General features: G+C 45.8%; 3 protein-coding genes across 3 annotated transcripts; all 3 read left to right on the top strand.

The window, feature by feature from the left end:
- Window positions 1–7,501: 7,501 nt before the first annotated feature.
- LOC120682525 (UBP1-associated protein 2B-like) lies at window positions 7,502–10,964 on the top strand. Its single transcript, XM_039964480.1, has 2 exons — window positions 7,502–9,214; window positions 9,353–10,964. The coding sequence occupies exon 1, from the start codon at window positions 7,622–7,624 to the stop codon at window positions 9,203–9,205; it is 1,584 nt and encodes a 527-aa protein (XP_039820414.1). The 5' UTR covers window positions 7,502–7,621; the 3' UTR covers window positions 9,206–9,214; window positions 9,353–10,964.
- A 2,257-nt stretch (window positions 10,965–13,221) lies between these two features.
- Window positions 13,222–17,060, top strand: LOC120682524 (prostatic spermine-binding protein-like). Its single transcript, XM_039964479.1, has 3 exons — window positions 13,222–13,284; window positions 13,798–13,925; window positions 16,339–17,060. Exons 2-3 carry the CDS (start codon window positions 13,827–13,829, stop codon window positions 16,792–16,794), a joined length of 555 nt encoding a protein of 184 aa, XP_039820413.1. The 5' UTR covers window positions 13,222–13,284; window positions 13,798–13,826; the 3' UTR covers window positions 16,795–17,060.
- Window positions 17,061–18,624: 1,564 nt separating this feature from the next.
- On the top strand, window positions 18,625–21,687 carry LOC120682523 (regulation of nuclear pre-mRNA domain-containing protein 1A-like). Its single transcript, XM_039964478.1, has 7 exons — window positions 18,625–18,975; window positions 19,450–19,697; window positions 19,830–19,991; window positions 20,078–20,234; window positions 20,317–20,459; window positions 20,589–20,624; window positions 20,733–21,687. Exons 1-7 carry the CDS (start codon window positions 18,900–18,902, stop codon window positions 21,495–21,497), a joined length of 1,587 nt encoding a protein of 528 aa, XP_039820412.1. The 5' UTR covers window positions 18,625–18,899; the 3' UTR covers window positions 21,498–21,687.
- Window positions 21,688–22,272: the final 585 nt, after the last annotated feature.

The raw sequence follows: 22,272 nt of genomic DNA, 5'->3' as shown, positions 1-22,272 counted from the left end.
TGACTGACTTTGTATGCAGCAGCGCACACATGATTTGCATCTGCACAGGCCTGATCTCTTTTGTCGGAGACCTGTTCAGACTTCAGATAGGCTTGCATATGCAATTCTGTTAGTTAGGTATGGCCACAAGATATGCATCATGGACTGCATTAGTCAGTCAATACGCAACGGCCAAAATGATCACTCTCTGATACATGTTCAGATACGCACGTCTCTCTCGGTTTAAAAATGTTGCAGAAGTGTCTTCACACTATACTACCTGCCAATGGGATGGGCAGCGACTTGCTTCGTCAGTGATCACTGATCAGGAACGAAGCTCGACGCAACAATTATTGGAAATCTATTTTTTTTTATCAGGTTTTATGTTAACATCCCTCATCTACAACCAGATAACCAAACAACTTTTCTTTTCGCTACCATACTTATCTACCGTAGTGCTGTCAGCTAGCACACTGCACACCTATTTTCTCTGAAAACAAGACTCCTCTACAGCAATCCAGTGTGCCTTTATCTTTTCTTTTTTCCGAAGATACCAAAAATATTTGCGATAGATGTAAATAGATGGAATCATGGGATCGGAGCATGCCTTTTCTTTCCCCCAGAAGCATAGAAAAATGGGAGGAGAAGAGAGCGAGGTCCCAACAAAGAATGAATTGGTGGGGGCACTCCACCTCGAAAATACGATGCCATCCCCCACTCGAGCCAATAATTTGGGCCATGTATGCAGAAAATGGAGCAGCCAATGTCATCTCTGCCTCACATTTTTCTTTATCTGGACAGACACCAGGTTTGTAACACCTCTGGTGTTTAGAAGGTCATTAAACTCCTAAACTAGTTTAGCAAAATCAAAAGGCATCAATTTAGGCAAATTTGGGCTTTGCTCAGCCTGACCGGTCCAACCAGACTCAGTGGCCGGTCCGACCGGTGCCACGGCTTGCACCGATCGCGGCGCGCCGCGCATCGCCGGCGAACGTGGCCACGTGCCGGCCATCCTCGGCTTCCGCACTGACGTCGCCTCGTCGTACCCAGCAGCCTCATCCTCTCCGGGTATCCAAGTCGCTCTTCGCTTCCTCACCCGGCCTCTTCTTCCTCCTCGAGCAGAGCTCGAGCGAGCTCGCGCGGCTCGCCACCGCCGGCCGAAATCCGCTGCCTCCGCTTGACCTTCTCTCGATTCCTCGCGCCCCGAGCTTCCTCACTACCCCCTCCACCTTCCCCACCCCTCAACAGAGCTCCTCCCCGACCGAGTTGGCCGAAAACCCTAGCCCTACCGCCGGTCGCCATTAGAGCCAATCCGAGCTCCTCCGCCCTCGCGTCGATCCGTTTCTTCGGCCACCCTCCGCTCAAATCGACCCCAAGAATGGGTTCGTGGTGAGTCACTCGTGCTCCCCGGCCTTTTTCCCCTTTGTATCATGTGCCGCCGCCGCCCACCGCGGGCCCCGTCTGCGCGGCCCTGCGCCGTGCTGCTGCGCGCACCGGAACCGCCCAGCTGCGCTGGTCGTCGCGCCGCCCCGCCCCGCAGCCGCCCTGCTCTGCCGCCGCCAGAACGCCGCGCTGCCGCGCGCCACGCCTTGCACCGCCGCGCGCTCTGGCCAGACCGGCCGAGACCGGTCTGACCGGTGCTAGGCACCGGTCTGACTGGTGTTGGTTTTTGTTTATTGTTTATTTCGGGTGAGGTTTGTAAAATCCATATCTAATCAAGAAAAAAATGCTAAAAACATGAAATCAATTTTGTTTGAATGCTTAGATCTAGATATTTATAGGAAAAATATTTATTCTTATGATTTACCCTGTTTGCCTCTGCTAAAAATTAAGTTGTGTTCAGACTTAATTAATTAGTGTGTGCAAATCCAATAGTCCGGAAATGTTGCAATTTAGGCAGTAGCTCGTGTTCGGGATGTGTAGTTCACCGTAAACATTTACATGTTCCGAATGCGTCATCTAGTGTGTTAGTCCATTAATCCGTGTACTAGTATATTTTGAAATTAGTAAGTAGTGGTGGACTAGAGTTATGTTTTTGCATTAATAAGATTTTTTCCCTTCGCATACATGTAGAATCCGTAGCCGGAGACGTCGCCCATGCGTTGATCATGAAGCCAGGAGCTAGCGGGGCAGGCCCAGAAGAAATTCGTGAAGACCTGGCCCAGGGCCGAAAGTAATACTAACCCCGCTCAGCAAAAGACAAGCCCCGGTGCATAACCTACTATTTTAAAATTATGAATCATTATATAATTATGATATGTGCATTACGTTTTTAGGGATTATTTGGAACCTTAGTTGCATTATCCCCAGGTTCCTACGGTCTTATACTAATATATATAAATCGTTAGTACTGCCATGCTTAAATAGGACTCGGTAGAAGTCGGGTGATTCCCTGTCACTCGCGAGATATAGGAGGAAGTCGAGTGATTCTCGGTCACTCGCGAGATGCAGAAACTTTACAGCTGAGATGAGAATGTTGGAAATGATGAAGATAGGTATGAAAATGGAGACCGGGCGGAGATGAGTATGATTATGAATATGAAATGGAGGAAAAGTAAGCCTCCGCCTGTGTCGATTAAGGCCCGTACCGTTGTTGGCCCTGCTGATCGAGTTTGAACAGTACTAACCGCATGCCGGGAGTAGGAGGTAGTCGAAACCGGTAAGCTCAGTACCATATGTGCACCGGTAGGTGGACTTGATACTGTCTTCACAGTGGAGCTAGTATATGTAACACCCCTGTGCTAATCGCGTTGATAATCATGTGTTTAACCCGCTAATTATGGACTTAAGCTCATCATTAGCGTTAATAGAGTTCGCGTGGTTCCACCGCCGGCGTCCACGCCGGCCATCCTCGCCACCCCCGCTCGATTCTCCGAGCCCCAAGCCACACAACCTCGCCCTCCACCTCCTCCGCCCCCATCCCGTGCCCGTTCGTGCCGTTTCCCCGGCCGAATCGGCCCTGCGCCACCGGCCGCCATTGCTGTCTCCGTCGAAGCTTCGCCATCGCCATCGACGACCCCCTTCTGGCCCTCCTCCGCTCAAATCGAGCCTTTGGTGAGCTTACCCGCGCCGCTCTCATACTTCCTGACCCTGTTGCCCTCCTCCTCCTGCGCGGGCGCCGCCGGAACGCGGCCATGCCGCCGCCGGCCGGCCCACCTATCGCCCGTCGCCGTCACGGGCCGTGCTCACGCGGCCCTGCGCCGTGCCACCACGCGCGTCGGGTCCGCCCGCCCCCACTGGCCGCCCCGCTCCGCTGCCACCTAGCCCCGCGGCCGCCTGGCTGCTGCGCCGCCGCCGTGGCCACTATGGGCGCCGCCGCATCCTCCTGAGCCACCCCGCGTGCCCCTGCACCGCCCCGCGGGCACCCCCGCTCCGCTGGTCTGCCCTGGCCGTGGTCCGGCCAGGCCACGCCGCAGGCCAGCCGCCGCCGGCGGGGAGGGGGGCAGCCACGCCGCCGCCGAGCCTGGCCGTGACGTGTGGGGCCGTGAGCCCCCTCTTTTAGTTTTCGTTTTTCGATTTTCATTTGTTTATTTCGGCTGAAAGCTATGAAAATTTCTAGAAAAATGCTAAAAATGCAAACTAAATTTTGTTGGGTTTCTTAGGTCAAGATCTTCAGAGGAAAAATACTTATGATTGTGAAATGTCACTTTTGCCCCTGCTAAAAATTTGGTTCATGCTTAATCTAGTTTATTTAATACCAGTTGATCTATTGCTCTAAAATTTATGAAATTTGTGCAGTGGCCTACTCCTTGCATGTGTAATCCACTGTAAAAATTTCATGTGTTGGTGTTGTACACTTTTGTGTAAATCTATTTATGTTTAGCTTACCTTGCTAGAGTTAAATAAATATTTTCGGTAATAATAAATGTTGGAGAATTTATGTGGCATGTTTTATCAAAATCATGTTATGCTGATAAATTCTTGTGGCTTGATCATATCTGCAAGTTAGGTGCTTGCTTTTAATTTGTTCCTAGCTAGGCTCTTTTCTTTTATAATTGTTGTAATTAATTCTTTCATGTATGTGTTTTTGCAACAAAACAAGCCCTGGTTAATTTGATCCATGTTGTTCTAGGGTTGTAATTAATACTTCGAAGCGAGTGTAGTAACTTTTGCTTGATAGGAAACACTTCAGGCTAAAAGACATTTGGACCAGGAATTCATATCAACACTGAACCATCCCTTTTGAACCATAGTTAGGGCTGTTGTTATCGTTTTATCCCTGCATTCTTTGTAGGTTTACTGCATTACCTTGCATCATTTCATGAGTCTCATGCATGGCATATTTTAATCGTATAGACGCGGAAACCGAAGTCGTATACGAGTTGGTTGCCGAGCCGGTCCAGGAGCCTTCCGCAGAAGAAACGCAACCAGAAGAAGTCGTTGATCAAGCTCCCGAAGAAGCCACTAACCCTACTGACCTGCAAGGCAAGCCCCGGAGCATATCCCTTATTTTAATTACTCCATGTTATATTTAAAGTATTGTGCATTTACGTTCAAGGAATTGATTGGAACCATAGATGCATGATCTTAAATACCCAGTGTCCTTACTAGTGCAGTTATCGCTAGCACCGCTATGCTTAAGTAAACTCGGTAGAAGACGGGTGATTTCCTGTCACCCGCGAGATATAGGGTTGTTACTTCAGGCAGTGTTATGAGAAATAATGCAATGGGAAGGGAATTGGAGACCGGGCGGAAGGAAAGTTGGACATGATTATGGATTAAAAGAAAGTTGAGTCTCCGCCTGTGTCGATTGAGGACCGTTCCGTTGCTGGCCCTTTGACTGAGGATTGAACAATACTAACCACATGCCGGAAGTAGGAGGTAGTCGAAACCGGTAAGCTAATTACCTAAATTGCGTCGGAATCTAAGTCTCGACCTGCGGTGCTGGGTAGGGTTGACGGATGGTGAAGTGGCCCACGGGTTCACCGGGTGTTCGCACGTGCGGGGCTCATCATCCGGGTGTTTGCGGGCTTGATTCAGACTTCGGGGTAATTATGGGAACAGTTGACGTGTGTGGCCCGACGGGGTTTTCACGTGTCGTGCGAGTTAGGTCCACCTTACAAGGTTAAATCGGATCGATTCGCCGTGACTCGCGGATATGAGAGCCTTGGTCAATGCGTCGCATCGTAGTAAGGATTGAAAGGTCTGAAAAATGAAAGGTGGATGTATGGTTATGTTCTTTAAAAGATAATATGATCATCCATGTGTGTATTAGCTGTTCAGGCAAATCTAGGATTATTTATCAAACTAATTGGAGCTAAAATATTGAAAGTAAGGATCCAGTACTAGTGGCTTTTCAGAAAAAGAAATCCAGAGCCAAAAGCCTTGCATATTTAGGAGTTGGCTAAGTATATACCAATAGTCGGGTAAGTCTTGCTGAGTATTAGAGTACTCAGGGTTTGGTTATAACCCTTCTGAGCAGGCTGTTTTTTGGAAGACATCGAGGAAATCTGTGCGTCCCGGATTGGTCAGTCTCTTCCTCCAAGTTGGACGGTCGAGTGGGTTCCGTCTTCTCCGTGAAGTGCAGGCATGTGAGCCTCACATCAGTGGGCAAGATGTGAAACTCTTCTTTTGTCATCAGCGTTACCCACCGTGCTGTATTTGAAACTTGTTTCAAACTGGTTGTATTTTTTCCGCTGCGTTTGAACTATGTATGCGATATGTAACCCTGGCTTATAAAATGTTATTGTAAATTAATTTTGGAGACTTTTGTTTAACTCTGGTTGTAAGTTAAGTTTGAAAACTTTTGTTGCTTGTAATCACCTGTGCTCGTCTTTTGGCGATAGTTCCCGTGTAATCGATCTTGGTTATAGCAGACAGTCTGGGTGTACTGGTGAAGTGCAGTATCAGAGGATTAAGTTAAATGGTTAATTAGTGCACTTGATCGGTATTATTTGGACTGTTCTGTGACAGTATACAAACTCATGGCTGACCCATCGTTGGTATCGGTGGGGCTAGCAGTCCCGGGTCGCAGGGCAGTTCGGCTACTCGGTGTGCATATGTAAAGGGTTGTCACGTATGGTTCGACGGGGCCTATATGTGACGTGTGTGTTAGGTCTACCTTGCAAGGTTAAATCGGATCGATTCGCCGTCAGTCGCTCTCGGATATGAGCACCTTGATCACTGCGTCACATCGTAGTAATATGATATGGAACATGGATTATATATGAGGATGGTTACTTGGATTTGTGATTTAATACTCCGCTATGTGTTGGTCTAGTTAGTTGTGCAAATAATAGCTGATTTTTAATCTATATAGAAATTAATCTAAAATCGTGAAAGTAAGGATCTACTATTAGTAGTCTTTTTTGCAAAATAAACTCCAGAGCCATAGAGTTTTGCATGTCTAGATAATGGGCTAAGTATACCCATAGTCGGGTAAGTCTTGCTGAGTATTACTATACTCAGAGTTTATGGTTATATTGTTTTCAGGTAGCTGTTGCTGGTTGAAGCTAACCCGGATTCACATCTGTGGGCTAGATGTGACGTCCCCGCGTCTCCGTAGTTACCGTCGTTCTGTGTATTTGTTTTCTCTGAAAACTCTGCTCAGTTTAAGTTTCTTCCGCTGCTGTCACCTTTTATGTATATTCTAAATTTTCTAAGAATGTTTTATAAATTATTTCAGTTTGTATCCTACTTTTGTAAACTACTCATGCTTGTACTCTCTGCGCTCGCCGTTATGCGAGACTACTGGTGATGTTTCGATCGGACAGTGGGTTGGAAATAGACTGTCAATTTACGTTTAATTAAGCTAATGTGCCGGATGTGTGCAAATGATGGCCATTACACTTAATTAGCCGGTTTAATTTGCCGATTCTGTCACAGATTCGGTCGGTAGGCGAGCAGCCATCAGCCATGCGTGCGGCCCCATGGACGCCCAGTTGCTGCCTTCCCAGAGGCCCTGGGCACAGGGAGCCTCAACTTGTGGAGAGGAAGAAGAACGCTGTGTGCGTCACCACGGCCGGCCTTGAATTGGTCAAGTGCAGTTTGTGGCTGATGAGCAAGCAATACAACTCATGACTCATGAGTGGAGTCGTTATGCCTTTGGGTTTTGACTTCGCGTATGGTCAGTATATACTTGTGCTTTTGACTAGGTAGGTAGGTTGCCCGATTTTATTCTTATTGGTGTGACTTTGGGCGACTGATTTCTGTTCAAATGCAGCTTACGTTTTTTTTCTTCTAAAAATCACCAAGTTTTACTTGTTTTCACTGCAGATAAAAAGCTCACAGCTGAACTCAGATGCCTTTAGTAACATATATTTTTCAATACACGTATGCAAAACTGTAGTGATCCTGCAGAAATCAGTAGTACAATGACAGCCTTAATGGAATGGAAGAAATTCAGTGATGATCTGGGCTATGTGGGCACTCCACATGATCCCGGGCCGAGCTTAGCAAGAAGAAAACTTAGGATGACTGCTGGGCCTCCAGTAAAGGCCTCTACAGCATGGCCTAATTTTCATGGGCTTTTCGGAGCCGCCAGCCCGCCGTTAATAAACGCGGGCTGGTATATTTTTATCCCACCTCCTTTTTTCTCTCTCTCCTTTCATCAGTTCTGTCTTCAGTGTCCGGAAATCCCAAATTCCCAATCTCTCCTCTCCTGCCTCCGCAAGCGTGCGCCTAAACCCTAGCTCGCCTCCCGATGGCGCCGAAGAAGCGAAAAGCCGATCCGGCCGAGCCCGCCGCCGCCGCGGAGCCAGCCGCCGGGAACCACCGCCAGGAACCGGCGTCCTCCGAGAACAAGCCCCGCGGTACCATCTACTTCCCCATCACTGACGACCCGGAGCCTACCGCCTCCGCCGAGGAGGACGAGGACGAGGTCGCCGTCGACGATGAGGACGAGGCGGAGGACATCGGGAAGCTCCTCGAGCCGCTGTCGCGGGAGCAGCTCGTGTCGCTACTCCGCACGGCCGCGGAGGCGAGCCCCGTCACGATGGCGGCCGTGCGACGGGCCGCGGAGGCCGACCCCGCGAGCAGGAAGCTCTTCGTCCACGGCCTCGGGTGGGGCGCCGGCGCCGACGACCTCCGCTCCGCGTTCTCACGCTTCGGCGAGCTCGAGGACTGCCGCGTCATCTCCGACAAGCAGTCGGGCAGATCCAAGGGCTACGGGTTCGTCCTCTTCCGCTCCCGCCACGCTGCGCTCCGCGCCCTACGCCGTCCCCAGCTCCAAATCGGAGGTCGTCTTGCTTTCTGCCACCTCGCCGCCTCAGGTCCCGCACCCCCAGCCTCTCAGTCTCAGAACCCTACCTCCAATGCCAACACCAATTCCAACTCCAACTCCGGTACCACCAACAATGCTTCTGGCTCCTCATCCTCGCAACCCGATAACATGCCACGCAAGATATTTGTTGGTAATGTGCATGCTGATGTGGACGTCGACCGCCTATATGAGTACTTCTCGCAATTTGGTGAGATTGAGGAGGGGCCCTTGGGCTTCGACAAGAACACTGGCAAACCCAAGGGATTTGCATTGTTTGTTTACAAGTCTGTGGAGGGTGCCCGCCGTGCATTGGAGGAGCCAATGAGGAATTTTGATGGCAAGATGCTCAACGTGCAGAAAGCTATAGATGGGAGGACCAAGGGCTCATCTGGGACAAATGCAAATGCTAATTCTAATGCCGCCACTGCCTCTGCGGCCGCAGCCGCACAAATGACTGCTCCTGCCAGTGCTGCCATTAGCCCATATGATGCATCAGCGTATGGTACTACTGCTGTTACTGACTTGGGTTTTGCACAGCAAGCTGCTATGCTGGGATTAGGTGCACAACAACAGGCATTTGCGCAGCCCAATGCAATGCTTGCCATGATAGCGGCAATGCAGAACCCAGCCGCGCTGGGGATGACGCCAGCCATGCTTGCAGCTATGAACCCGGCCTTTGCTGCTGCTGCACTGAGTGCTGGGGGGCAGCAGGCACACACAGCTGGTCTTACAGGTTTTGGAGCTCAGGGATTTGGGACACAGGCATTTGGAGCTGGAGGTGCCACTTTCCCAAATGCAGCGGGTGTTCAAGCTGCTGCAGCTGCTGCATATCAAGGAGGTGGAGCTCCCCCTGGTTTTCAAGGGCCACCTGGGTTTCAGGTCGGCCAAGCAACTACCCAGACTAGTACTGCAGCGGCTGCGGCGGCAGCTGCTGCCAGTGCTGCTGGTTATCAGGCTGGGGCTGCTGGGCAGGGCCAAGTGCCTGGTGCTCAGATCGGGGGCACTGGTTTTCAGGGTGGATACTGACGGAACTAGGTATATTAACTCTAAACCTGTTATATTGTTTATGACTCACATTTTTACTGTTGATTCGAGTTCCTTCATTCTCTATGCATCTTTGTGATTCGTTGAGCCTGCTCTTATACTCTTCTGATTCGTTTCCTTGTATTTTAGTATGGCATCTGCGGGTCGTGGTTGGTTCATGTGATTTTCCATTCGGATGGCTTTTAAGTCTATGTTGGCGCCAAAATGTTGCGAAAGGGTTCCTGCTGTTGACTTTACCAGATTTGACAGATACCTTTGTGGCAGTATTTGAAGGAGGAACTTTCTTGAAGAATTATGTTGTTTTTATTGCCTACAATGTAGTTTTGCTATTGCGGATTATTATGTACTTTATGATCTGTATTGGATTTCATGTACCGAAATATCTGTATTTTGACAATTTGGCTGTTATCTGGTCTCATCAGCAATATCAAATGGTTTTTCTGGGCAGTCGAAGACATTTTAATTGCAGTTGCAGTTGCTGTGCTGTTTGGATGTATGGCCATGGGTGGGTATTGATGGCTTTTGCCTTCAACTTGGAACTTGGAAGTTTCTGCTTTGATGTTGGGTTCAGGACTACAGCATTTAAGATCTTAAATATCTTGCAGCTTTGTTGCCTTTCAATTTTATTTCTAAATTTGCCTGGTGTTTAATAGTAGCTGTGTAGATTGATTGAATTTATTATGTGTACCGTGCTTTATAAAGTGAACTTGAGGGATAGAGCCTAGCTTATGGTATCTCTGTTTGCTATTTAGTGTTCCTCGAGAAGTTCTCTGAGATTGAAGCATACCAGTTGGAGCTCTTTTTTGTGCCATGATTACTTTGTTATACATGCTCATACCCTGTCGCCCTGACACTTCATAACTGGATTACTAATTAAATTAGCCACTTTCCTGAACTATACCTCCTCTTTAGTTGATTTTTTTCATTAATTGCTTATGTTAGGATATGATGGATAAGGACAATTGAAAGGTTGTTCTTGGCTTCTTGCAATCTTCCTATTAGATTCAAAAAGGCAATAAGACTTTTGATTACAGCAATAAGACTTTTGATTACCAGAACTAGAATTTGTTCTTACTTTCTTAAAATAAGAAGAATTTTTTCTTACTGCTGGTAGATGACTAAGCTGTTGAACCCTCTCTATCTAGAAGCTCAATGGTGACCTCTGAATTTTGAGTCGTCATGAGAACTCCTGAATAGGCCAGGATTAAACTGCTAAGTCGTATCAATAATTTTTAATCCTTATGCATGCAACCAGGCCACTATGTTTTCTTTTCAGAACATGAAAGTAGCAGGACTATTCATGGGCTATGGAACTGTTGTATTTATTTCAACATGGAAATTAGTTTTTGCTTTCAATGGTCTACATGACTGGCTGGTCGTGGTTGTTTTATCTTGGTACTTTTGGGCAATGTTTGTTTCTAGATATGATTAATACTGCTATATTTGAAGTAATACAGTTGGAACTTGGCACATGACCAATTTCCAATTGATCTAACATGGTTTATCACATTGCAATTTCTAAAATACAGTAATAGCTCATATAGTGCTGAAAGCACACTTCAGCTAGTTGGTGGCACAGGCCAGGCTAGGTCACCTTCTGTTTGACATTTCTGTTATTTTTTTTCTTTGGGTTTTTAGATTGATGGGCACCCTGCTCTTCAGACTCTAAGCCCATGCGCAGATCTCAGCTCCCTGCGACTTTTGCTTAATCCATTAATTCATCTTAGCACTAGCAAATTCTTCGTAGTAAACATTACAGCACAATTGACCCCATTGACTATGCCTTCTGGCCTGCGCAAGTTTTGCAGATAAGTGTAGGATGGTATTCCATTCTTATGACAACAGTTGTATTCTATTCCTGTGTGGGGGAATTGTCATCACAGTTGATAGCTAACATTTCTAAATGTTTTAATTAGTCTCACATGACATTACTTACAGAATAATTGTTCCTTTGTTTTTTGGCCCTTTTTTTTCTTGCTTCATTGTCAACAAAGCTATTTGTTGCTTACATAATCATACTCTGGTGATTGAATGCCAATTGCTTACATAATCATACTCTCTGGTGATCGAATGACAATGTTCCTTTAGATCTGCTTATCACTGCCATGTTATGCCTTTTTGTGCCTGATTGTCTTGCTAACCATTGAAAAAGAACTAATCAACTTCGTATCATTATGTTCTATTGATATTGTTATGTTCCTCTATACTTATAATCATGTTTGCATCCTTACCGAATGTGGTTTCTATGAGCCTCCCTTGAGCACATGATCGTTCTTATACAGCATACAATTTGATTGAGCTTATTTCAGAGTTATGTTTGAACTCATTGCTCCAAGTTCTTGTGGTTCTTTAGGATTTTCAGCTCAGTACAGACTTAATTAAATCTAAGATGAAAATATCGGGGAACTTGTTTGATTCATAGATTGCCCAAACACAATTAATTGTAACTGTTCTCCATCAGATAATTTTTTCTGTGAAATGATGACCACATCCAGCCAGCAAGCTACTAGTCTCTTGAGTCTTGACCATGAATGCTAAAGCATATTATTGTAACCTCTGTCACATTGTGATCTTCAGCTATATTTTAGACTCTGAGTTGCGTGGACATGCTTTTCGTCACATGAATTATTTATTGGTATGGGCACGGTGTGGCCTGTTCTACAAGGAGTAGAGCTATGGTATAATGCATCTAGCACAGTTGCTGCGTCACACAATTTGGAAAGGTATGTGTTTTACTACCCCTGTTACGAATGATTCGGGCTCGGAACATTCATCAATTGTTGTTGAAGATGTTTAGACCGTCAGAACAAAGGAATCCCATTCCTGACTTCCCGTCGCCCCCACTAATTTGCACAGCTTTCCTTTACACAAGCATCCTGCATCTGCATGCGAGTAGCCTGATGCTTTCGCTGAAGCTTTGTCTGATAATCTTCACTTTTGATTTTTCCTCCCCTTGCTCGCTTGTTAGGTTTCGCTTGCCTTGCCTTTATGGCTAGTTTCATGCAGATAAGTGTTTTATCAACACGAACGGTGCTTACTGCCGACAGGATTGGTGGCACAGCATGGTGCTGTGTTGACCCACCCATTTCTGCGATTTACTCGGTTAAATTCCCGTAGGGACGATTGAGACATTTTGTCGCCGCACGGACGTTGGGAGTTTTTTTAAAAAAAATAAAAGGCGTGGTGGGGTGTGTGGGGGGGGGGGGGGGGGGGGGGGGTTGCCTGCCTCAACGGGTGGGCTTCCTGACGAAAACAGCTGGGCGTCGTTCCTGACGTAGCACAGATCTTTTTCCAGATTTTACCTTGTATAAATCAAAGAAACTCTGCCGCACCGCGTGCTTCTCGCTGATGGCTCAACGACTCTCCGTTGTCCCCACCTACTTACGGTGTTATTCAATGCATGTCTTCTACACTGAATTTCCTCTTATTCACGAGAAGAAACCTTGGTATATGACGTCACGTCTGAGACGTTGAGGACGTGTCAAACGGCGACGTGCGCTTGGCTGGTGAGGAATTGTCCTCCGTTACCATGGTTGGCTTATTAGTTGCCAGCTCAATCCGGCCTGGTTTGGTCTTTCAGAGCGAGAAGTTCAGGCTTCAAAAGCGTCCGGTGGTCAGGTCTCGAGTGGGAAGCAAAAGCCGCTGCTGCGCCCACGGCCCACCCACGAGATGACGGTCCAAGGTTACCGCGGATTAATTAATCCGCTGGCCGTCTGATTCGCCGTTCAGTTTTTTTCTTCACTGTTTAAGTCCACAGGATCCCTCTTCAAGCCCCGGGGAACACAAGTTATTTACGCATATGCCCTCCACCCATCAATTGCCACGGCTTGCCCCGGCCTATCCTGCGCCCACCACCTGCCCTGCCCCTCCTGCCCGAGCTGCCCGGCTCCTCTGCCTCTGCCCTCTCCCTCCGGCCTCTCTAGAGTGAAAAAGTCTCCTCCTTTCCTCTGCTCCATCCTCCCGTTGCAGCCACGGAGTTCTCTAGTTCTGCCGTTGAGTGCTAGTAGCCGCCTTGAAACCTTCAGATCTGCGCCGCCTAGTTCCAGTTCCTCGACACAAAGGTAACCTTCCTGCCCCTGTCTCTTGTCTGGCCACACTGAATTACTTCATGTTCTTGCTGGTGAGGATAATCCTATCTGTTGCCTCTATTAACGCCTAAACTCTTCCTGGTTTGTCGTTTCATGCATGGAGCCATGTAGTTTTTACCTCTTTCATAGTCTGTACCTTTTATATGCATGTTTGTGAAATATTTCTCTTGCAGAACAGAGACATGTCTAACATTTGAGTTTCTCTTCTTGAGATATGAAGTGCCATGTTGTTCATCTCATGTTAATCTTTGTTTTATCCAATTTTTTTCCCCAAGTTGCCAGAGCTTCCTTTGCCTGACAGTTGTACTTGTGCTCTGCGAGCAAATCTAAGATTGGGTTTTTGCTAAAATTAGGGGGCACAAAATCTCAGGGCTGAAGGCCTTTCGCTTGGCCTTGGGAAAGTAAACCGCTGCCAGTTTTTAAGTTCTCCTGGTTTGCCTCCAACGGTATACTGTCCCATCTGACGGATCTTGTTCCCTGTGCATGTCCGCGTGGCCTCGTCTGCAGCCGTCCAGATGGACACCATGTCGCCCGCTGCCGCCACCGGAGCCATCCACGCCGGCGCCGGCGACGCCGTCATCTTGGAGAAGCCGCTCGGCGCCGACGTCGCCGAGGTAAAAACAACCAGCAGAATCACTGGCGTGCCTCTGTTTCATCTTGCCGTTCTGGTCGATTCGGTGATATATTTATAATTTTTTTTCTCCTCGATTAGCTTGCCCTTTTCCTTTGTTTTTTGGAGGAAAATATCATACTGGTGCGAGGCTGCTTTGGGCCGTCGAGTGGGTGGGATATTGTTCTTTGTTTCGGACTTTTCGGATGCGGATTTGTGGGGGTGGGTTTAGGGTGTGGTTTCCGGCTGGGGATTTGAGTTCCGTGGGGGTGGGCCCACCGGACCACAGGATATAAAAAGCGCCCTCTTGTTGCTTGCTAATTACGTGCCTACCCCGCGCCCGAATATTCGCTTCCCATGACACCAATAGATTCCTCCTCAGATATTTTTTCTCTCCTCTTTTTGAAGAAAACATTTTTTTTTCTCCTCATCAACTACTCTCAAAGGCTTCCCCTCTCTTTCTCTGTCCCAAGAAAACAAGAAACTGCTGGACAGTTTCATTCAGTGGCTTACCTTCTAAGAAAGATGATTAGAAAGTGATCTGGTTTCTGTTGTAGTGTCGTTATGCGATTAAATCCTTCTTTTCCTCCAAATTGTTGTGCATCTAATTTTCAGCACATAATATTTAAGGATGGATCTAAACATCCGAATTCTTAGAACAAATTTAATATTTTAAAAATAGATATGCTTAAAATTTTATGCTAATTTTTTTTATATTATCAAGCATATTATTACACATAAGAATAAAATTTTGTATAGATTTTTTTTATGTATTATTTGCTCCCTACAATTAAAAAGGTGAAAAAAGATTCGAATCCGTATCCGATCCGTATTCGAATTTTTATATCTATTATTTGAGAATATATATGATAAATTTGAGGTTTAGTTTTTATGAATCTTTACAAGATCGATGTTAAATACAAGACTATGAATTTACATAGTAAATTCTATATCTTATTTGTCCATAATCGAAGAAAAATGACCAAAAATCTGACATTCGAATAAACATCCGAATCCATCCTTAATAATATTATACTCCCTCCGTCCCCGCTAGAATGCAAGTCTCGCTTTCGGAGAAGTCAAACAATTTCAAATTTAATTAAATTTATATAAAATAATATTAATATTTATACTATAAAATAAGTATTTGTATTAATTATGTAATGTATTTTCATACTAAATTTATTTGTTGGAATAAATGGTAGTAAGTTTTTGTATAAGTGAGAGTTGCATTTTTTATTAATATTTGTATTAATATTTAAGTCAAAGTGAGAGTTATGGTATTTGTATTAATATTTGTATGGAATAAATTAGTTATGGTATTTGTATTAATATTTAAGTCAAAGTGAGAGTTGCATTTTTTTAGCGATGGAAGAAGTGATTCCGTTAGGACGAGAAAGCCTTTCTTTAACGCCATGGCTGGCCCCCCTGGTCCGCGTGCTTTGCCGTTTACACTTTGTTGCAATAGGACGATGCGACCGCGACACAAGAGCCTTGCAGTGTAGTTATTTTGCAGTCGGCTCCCTTCATAACTGAGATATTTTTGACGTGGTCCCTTTGCTCCATCATTGCCGAAGCCGTTTGTAAATTTCCAGCAAGTTAGATGCCTCGGCCACAGGCTCAGGGTGGGTGGGAACTGAAAGCAGTTCCTAGCCTACCCTCGATGACATGTGGCCCCGAGTAGTTGTACTCTTCAGCCTACCCTCCAGAGCTGGTACTTGAACAGTTGCAGTGGATCCAAGTCATTGCTCGTTAGATCCATCTACCATGTCCACTGGTGGATGATACTCTGTATGTCTGTATCTCCACATGGTTATGGTTGACTGTACCAGGCCAGCTCTGCAGCAAACTATCCTATTTTACACTCATCGAGTCAGGACAATGTTAAGTACAATAAATCCATCTTTGATGGCTCAAACCCTTTAGCTGGTTACAAGTTAGAAGCCATCCAGTAAGAATGAAAAAAATGTATCTAGGTCATCACCTGGACAATAGAAGCGGGATGAGTTTTTTGTTCTTCTCTATGACAGCCACATGAATGCTATAGCAGAACTCTTGGACCATATAATTGCACATTGGTTTACTATTCTTGCTATTTGAGATCAGACGTCTATGTTACCTTGTTAAATCTAATTGTCTGCTGTTTGTGCTGTGCTTAAGGTGATGTTTCTTGGATACCAAAAGCTTTTCCCCCTTGGCTAGCTAGCTATTTGCGTCTGTGCATATGGTTTGGTTTCCATGGTGCCATTTGATTATTTCTTCCCTTCTGACATGTTTTTGTGATATGTGTGTTCAAGCATTCTCAACATATCCACCTTAGTATCTTACCCTTTGTGCTACATAAATTTCTGTTTCTTCAGTGTTTTAGCTTTGTTCTGAATGTTGACAGTATGGATATTTGCTTGATCAATGTACAGGATCCTACCTATCGTATGCCTGATTTCAAAATGAGCGGAAAGAAGAGTGACGAGCTCGAACCCACTGATGCTGGTGATGAAGATGACGGTGGTGACGATGATGACGAAGATGGTGACTTTGGGGAGGGTGAAGAGGACATCTCAGAAGGAGAAGATGACATATCAGAAGGAGAGGGATATGATAACCCAAAGGGCAACGAGAACAAGAGGAAACAAAGAGGTGATGCTGAGGAAAATGGTGAGGAGGATGAGGAAGAACCAGAAGACCAGGAGGAAGGAGGTGGTGGAGGTGATGATGATGACGACGATGATGATGACAATGATGATGATGACGATGATGAAGATGGCGGTGAAGATGACGATGCTGTAGAAGGTGAAGACGATGACCAAGATGAGGATGAGGAGGAAGATGACGATGAAGATTCACTCCAGCCCCCAAAGAAGAGGAAGAAGTGAAGATCTTCGATCTGGCAATAGTTACCATGTGTTGAGTCCTGGCTCGCTTTTTGTCTCGTCGCCGCGTTTAAACTTTCCTTTAGAGTTAAGAAAAGGCTCCACACGTTCTGCGGCACCGCACGTGTGGGCTTGTAGGGGCTTTATGATTTGATGAGGCAATTAGGGAGAACTCTTTGTCATTGTTGCTTGCTTCTGTGGAGTTGAATAGATGTTTCGCTAACATAATTCAACCTGAGTGATGAAAGCCTCGAGATTGAATATGACATCTCTTATCTCGTACAGAATCGACCATGATGGCTGTTAACTTCACCTGCAATAACGAAGTTTTGCATCTTTGTGTGTATTTTACGTTTGTAATAATCCACTAAAATCTCAGCTAATTTGACTGGTGAACTGGACAAAAGCAAGTCACTGCGTTGTTTTGGGAACCGGTTAATTGCTCCATTGGTAGCGCTTAAACCTATTCTGAAACTGAATGGTTATGATGGCTAATGGGAGTGATTATGAGTACCGGATACTGACTTGTTGGAAAAGAGACGATAGAGCCCGAAGCCAAGACTGCTTGAGCTTCTCATTCAGACCAGATCGTCCAGCACGAAAGGGCTCCTTTACAATGCCAAGGAGCAGGCAACGCTCGAGCCGCCCGTATTGTACTTCTCTTGGGTGCCCCACTGCCCGCTTGTATTTTAGTGGATTACGCTGTGTTCGCTTGGCTGTGCCTGATGGCTGGTGCTGATTTGTTATGAGAGAATAGTACTACTGGCTGGTGGCTGATAAGCCAAGCGAACACATCGTATAATAAATAGGCTGAATATCAAGATGGATGGATGAGTAGAGAAGAGAAGAAACGAGCTATAATCTTACATCCGATTTTGACATAGAACTAAAAAAATTTATGAGAAAAATAAGTAGATCAGATATTAATAGTAAAGAGCTAATTACAAGTAGACTGAAAGATAGACTGCAAATATTCTTCCAGACAGATTGTATTTTTAATTTTGCTAGGCCTAAACCACCATCGTTGCCGCTGCCTCCCAAGCCTCCACGGCTCCACCTTTCACAGCGATGTCTTTCTACTATCACTTATTTTGAAAATATCTCTACATCATGTCCCGGCTTGGCTCATGGCTGTTGGCTCCCCGCTACTTTGTGTATCTTCGTTGCACTGTCCGATGACTCCGATAGGGGTGGAGCTTCATGCGTGCTTAAGCTGGGTCGCAGTTCTACGCCACATTCTTAGGAGCTTTTTGTTTTTAATGTAGTACAGAAGTATATGTTCATGTACACTCATCGGGGATTTTTGACAGACTGACAGATTATCAAGATTGATGAAATCATCACAAACATCTTACTATAAAAAATGCTAAATGGATTGTTGATTGACGGTAGCATAAAGTTGGCATGCACTGTCACGGCTGAAGAAACTAGGGTCAGCTATGAGAAAAGAAGAACCCGTAGAATGTAAGTTTGGCTAGCTTGACCAAGGATGAGTGTGGATAATTGACTATGATAGAAAATGTAATGTGAAATGAAGTCTTGAGAGACGAGCGAGTAAAAGTGAAAAATATAATTAAGATACGGAAGCTAGATAATCTTATCTTTTTGTGAGATGAAATTAGTCTCTATACTTATTTAAGCTAAATCCTATACGTGTTCTCTGAAGGTCATTATTAATTTTGAACATTTGGATGTCACGTAATATCTTGTTGCTAATGTACTTAGCTTTTTTTTTCTTTTACCAAATGCCATTCTTGGTCTAAATTTGAAACTTATGTAATGTGATGACTATAAAAGGGTAAGTTGATGTTGATGATCCTTTTCTAAATAAAGCATCCAATCCAAATAAAAACAAAGAAACACACGAGCAAAACGCCTGAGCCGATCTGAATCGCGCTTACACTCCTCTTCTTAGTTCTTACCTCCCCAAACCCTAGCCGCTCCGATCCATCCTCACATCGAGATTTCGGCGGCCGATGCCTCCGCCACCGCCGCCGTGGTCTCCTTGCACCTTTTCTTTCTAGGGTTCATCGATCCCGCTTCCTCCTCGTCCACAAGATTTGCGCTACGCGTCGGCGATTGGAGCTCTGCGTGCTGTCCGGGCGGCCATGAACAGCGCGTTCAGCGAGGACATACTCGCTGACAAGCTCGCCAAGCTCAACAACACTCAGCAATGCATCGAGAGTATCCTTGCCCTGCTTTTCTCTGGCCAAATCTGTGTATTTTGGGTTGTTTTGTGGTGCTTACGGGAAGTTTACTGTAAAGTTGCAATTTCTGCGCTTAGCCTCACTTTTCTGTGTGATTAGACTGTGGAAACATATCTTTTTAGCTGCTGCGTAATCTTGCGCCCGTCGAATTGCTCTCAGCTTCGTTCAAAAGGATCTCTCTCTGAATAGCGGATAGGGAGTTAGTGCGCAAGATAGCAATTTTTAGGCGCCTGGATATACAAATTCTTCTGTACCCGTTCTACACAATTTCCAGACAGATTCTTGACTAGTTGGTGATTCTCTGTTCGGTTCTTTTTTAGAATGCCTACTGGAACAGTATGACTTTGAATCTTTTAACCAATCTAGGGTGTAAATAGATTGATTTCTGTCTCATAACATGTAATCTTGTTATCTGATTGTTGCCTTGACTTTTGCTCTTCGTGACCACTAGCGCTGTCGCATTGGTGCATTTATCATAGAAAGAATGCAGAGCAAATCGTCCAGACTTGGGACAAGCAATTCCACAGCTCTAGCAAGGAGCAGAAGGTCCCTTTCCTTTATCTTGCTAATGACATCTTACAGAACAGCAAGCGCAATGGGACAGAGTTTGTAGAAGAATTTTGGAAGGTACTCCCTGGAGCGCTTAAAGATGTAACTGAGAATGGTGATGATCGTGGTAAGACGGTGGCATCTAGGCTGGTGAGTATCGTATCACAATGCTATGGGCTGGCCAATTACTGTTGCATATCTATTTTGAAAATACATGTGTACCCTGTTAATATTGCTGTGCAGCTACAAAACTTACTAGTAATGTACCAATGTGTGTCCTAGGTTGACATATGGCAAGAACGGAGAGTTTTTGGTTCACGTGCTGGGGGCATAAAGGATGTGATGCTTGGAGCTGCTCCTCTTCCTGTTTTAGATATGACAAAAAAGCGCTCTCACAGTTCAGCCATAAAGATTGTTAAAAGAGATTCGCGTTCTGTAAAACTTGTAAGATTTCTACTCCTGCTAGACTTTGTTTTAACAATTGTTCATTGCTATGAAATTCTCTCAATTTTATCACTGTCTTTGATCAGAAACTAGGTATCGGAGGAACTGCAGAGAAAATTGTGTCTGCATTGCATACTGTTCACAGCGAACATGCAGATGAAGATGCTGACCTGGAAAAATGCAAGACTTCTATGCGTCATGTTGGAAAGTTGGAGAAGGATGTTGACAGCGCATGTAGCAAATGTAATAGTTGTTTGTTAGCCTGGGCCGAGTCCTGCATTTTTGCTACCTTAGTAGACGTCCTTAAGATTTTCTCTGTTTGCAGCTGAAGATCCTCGTCGTGAGGTTCTTTGCGCAGAATTAAAAGATGAGGAGGCTAACATGAAAAAATGCATTGAAAAGCTGAAAGTAGTTGAAGCAAATAGAGCAGCTGTTGTGTCTGAATTGAAGGAGGCATTGCAGGAGCAGGTCGGAAAAACGCGATCCCTGACTAATTATGATGCATTTAGTTTTTTTCCTTGAATTTGTATTTGCTTGTCATCATTACTTGTATTTTGGGTACAGAGCTATGAAATCTTACTTGTTTATGTTAACCAGGAATCCGAATTGGAGAAAGTCCGCACTCAGTTACAGGTAATGTTCCCCCAAACCATGGAAATGTCATTACAGGCTTGTAATGTTCTGTAAGATGTAAACAGTTGCCATTCTTATGTTGTTAAGTTTTAACTTTCCAATCGACAGCTGGCTGAAGCAATGGTACATGAAGCCTCCAACATGCAACGGAGACTCAAGAATGAGCCAACCATTCCGCTGCCCAATGCAGCATCGTCAGCAGAGCAAGGAAAGACGCTTCCCAATGGGCAGGCAAAGGAGCAGCAGAAGACAGCTGCTGCTATCCTCGCGGACAAGATTGCAGCATCATCAAACTCTCAGCAGATACTGCAGTCTGCACTTTCCAAGTTTGCTGCTGAAGAAGCGAAGAATTCATCTGAAACACGCTCAGATAAGAGGCAAAAGACTGAGCAACCCTTGCAGGTACCAAGCGTTGGGAATGCTGCTGCTTTCGTTCCCATGCCACAAGTGGTTGCCACAACAGCTCAGCAGCAGCCCCAGGCAATGCTAGTACAGCAAGCACCTATGCAGAGCCAAGGCCCTGCACCCCAGCCCCAGTACAATATCTACCAGGCTCCTTCCCAGCAGTTTGTCCAGCAACCTGGAGGTGTGATGATGGGCATGCCTTACAACATGAGCACCATGACCCCAACCCCGCCTCCACCACCGCCGCAGATGATGAACCTAGGAAGGCCCTCACCCACAGCACCCCAGCCGCAAATGGCTATCATGCCGCAGGCACAGCCTCCAGCGCTGCCCATGCTTCAGCAGCAGATGCCGATGAGCCTGGCACCGCAGATGCAGTTCGCCCTTCAGCAGCCCGGTGTACCGCCTTTCAGGCCGATGCAGCCGCCCCCACCTGGAATGCAATACTTCCACCCCCAATCTCAGTGACATTTTTGGTAGCCTAGCCCTGTTGAACTGTGACAGTTTTTTTTTCCCTTCGATTTAGTGCTGACTGTTAGGCGGGATCTGACTGCTGTAGAGTATACTGTCTGTATTGGTCATTTCGTCATGTTGTACTGTACATGTAATGCGAGGAGAGTAAAGATGCGAGGAGAGTGACAGGAAGGTTAAAGATTCACATAGGGTGTGCTTGGTTGGGCTTTCGTAGAGCTGCACTGAACCGTACATTATCATGGACGAGGGGAGCCCTAGGCCCATAGCGGATGGGAGACCCCAATGCGGTTTTTTTATTTTTATATTTTTCATTTTCGTTTTTTATAAAAATATATTTTCATTTTCGAAATTTACAGAAATATACCCTGGCCGTCCAGCGGCCGGCACCTAGTCGCCCCGCTCGGCAGGGACTTATCTGTAAAAATTTTCGTAAAAAAATTGCGTTCTGGTCCCTGAAGGACCGGTCGCCTGGAAGCCGGGAGGCCGGCCCCCTAGGCCGCCCGGCAGCTGGGCGGCCGGTCCAGGCTAGCTGGTTCTTCAATATTTTCAGAGGATGGGAAGAGCTCGTGTTTCATCTGTCTGCTGGTCTGATTGTGACAGGCTCACTGCTCTCTCTCTATCGAGCAAATCAGCACCTGCTCTCCTTTTTCCACGCCAAGCATAGCAGAGCAATCAATTAGCAGCATCTCTCTCTTTTTCTCTCATGCATGCATGCACACTCACGCACTGGCACATAGCACAAGCAGCAGCCAGAACTCCTCTTTAATGC

This window comes from Panicum virgatum, chromosome 7N (genome assembly GCF_016808335.1).
Source record: "Panicum virgatum strain AP13 chromosome 7N, P.virgatum_v5, whole genome shotgun sequence".
In the NCBI taxonomy this organism is placed as follows: Eukaryota; Viridiplantae; Streptophyta; class Magnoliopsida; order Poales; family Poaceae; genus Panicum; species Panicum virgatum.
Note: the sequence above shows the minus strand (reverse complement) of the source record. Positions and strands in the feature narration are given on the sequence as shown.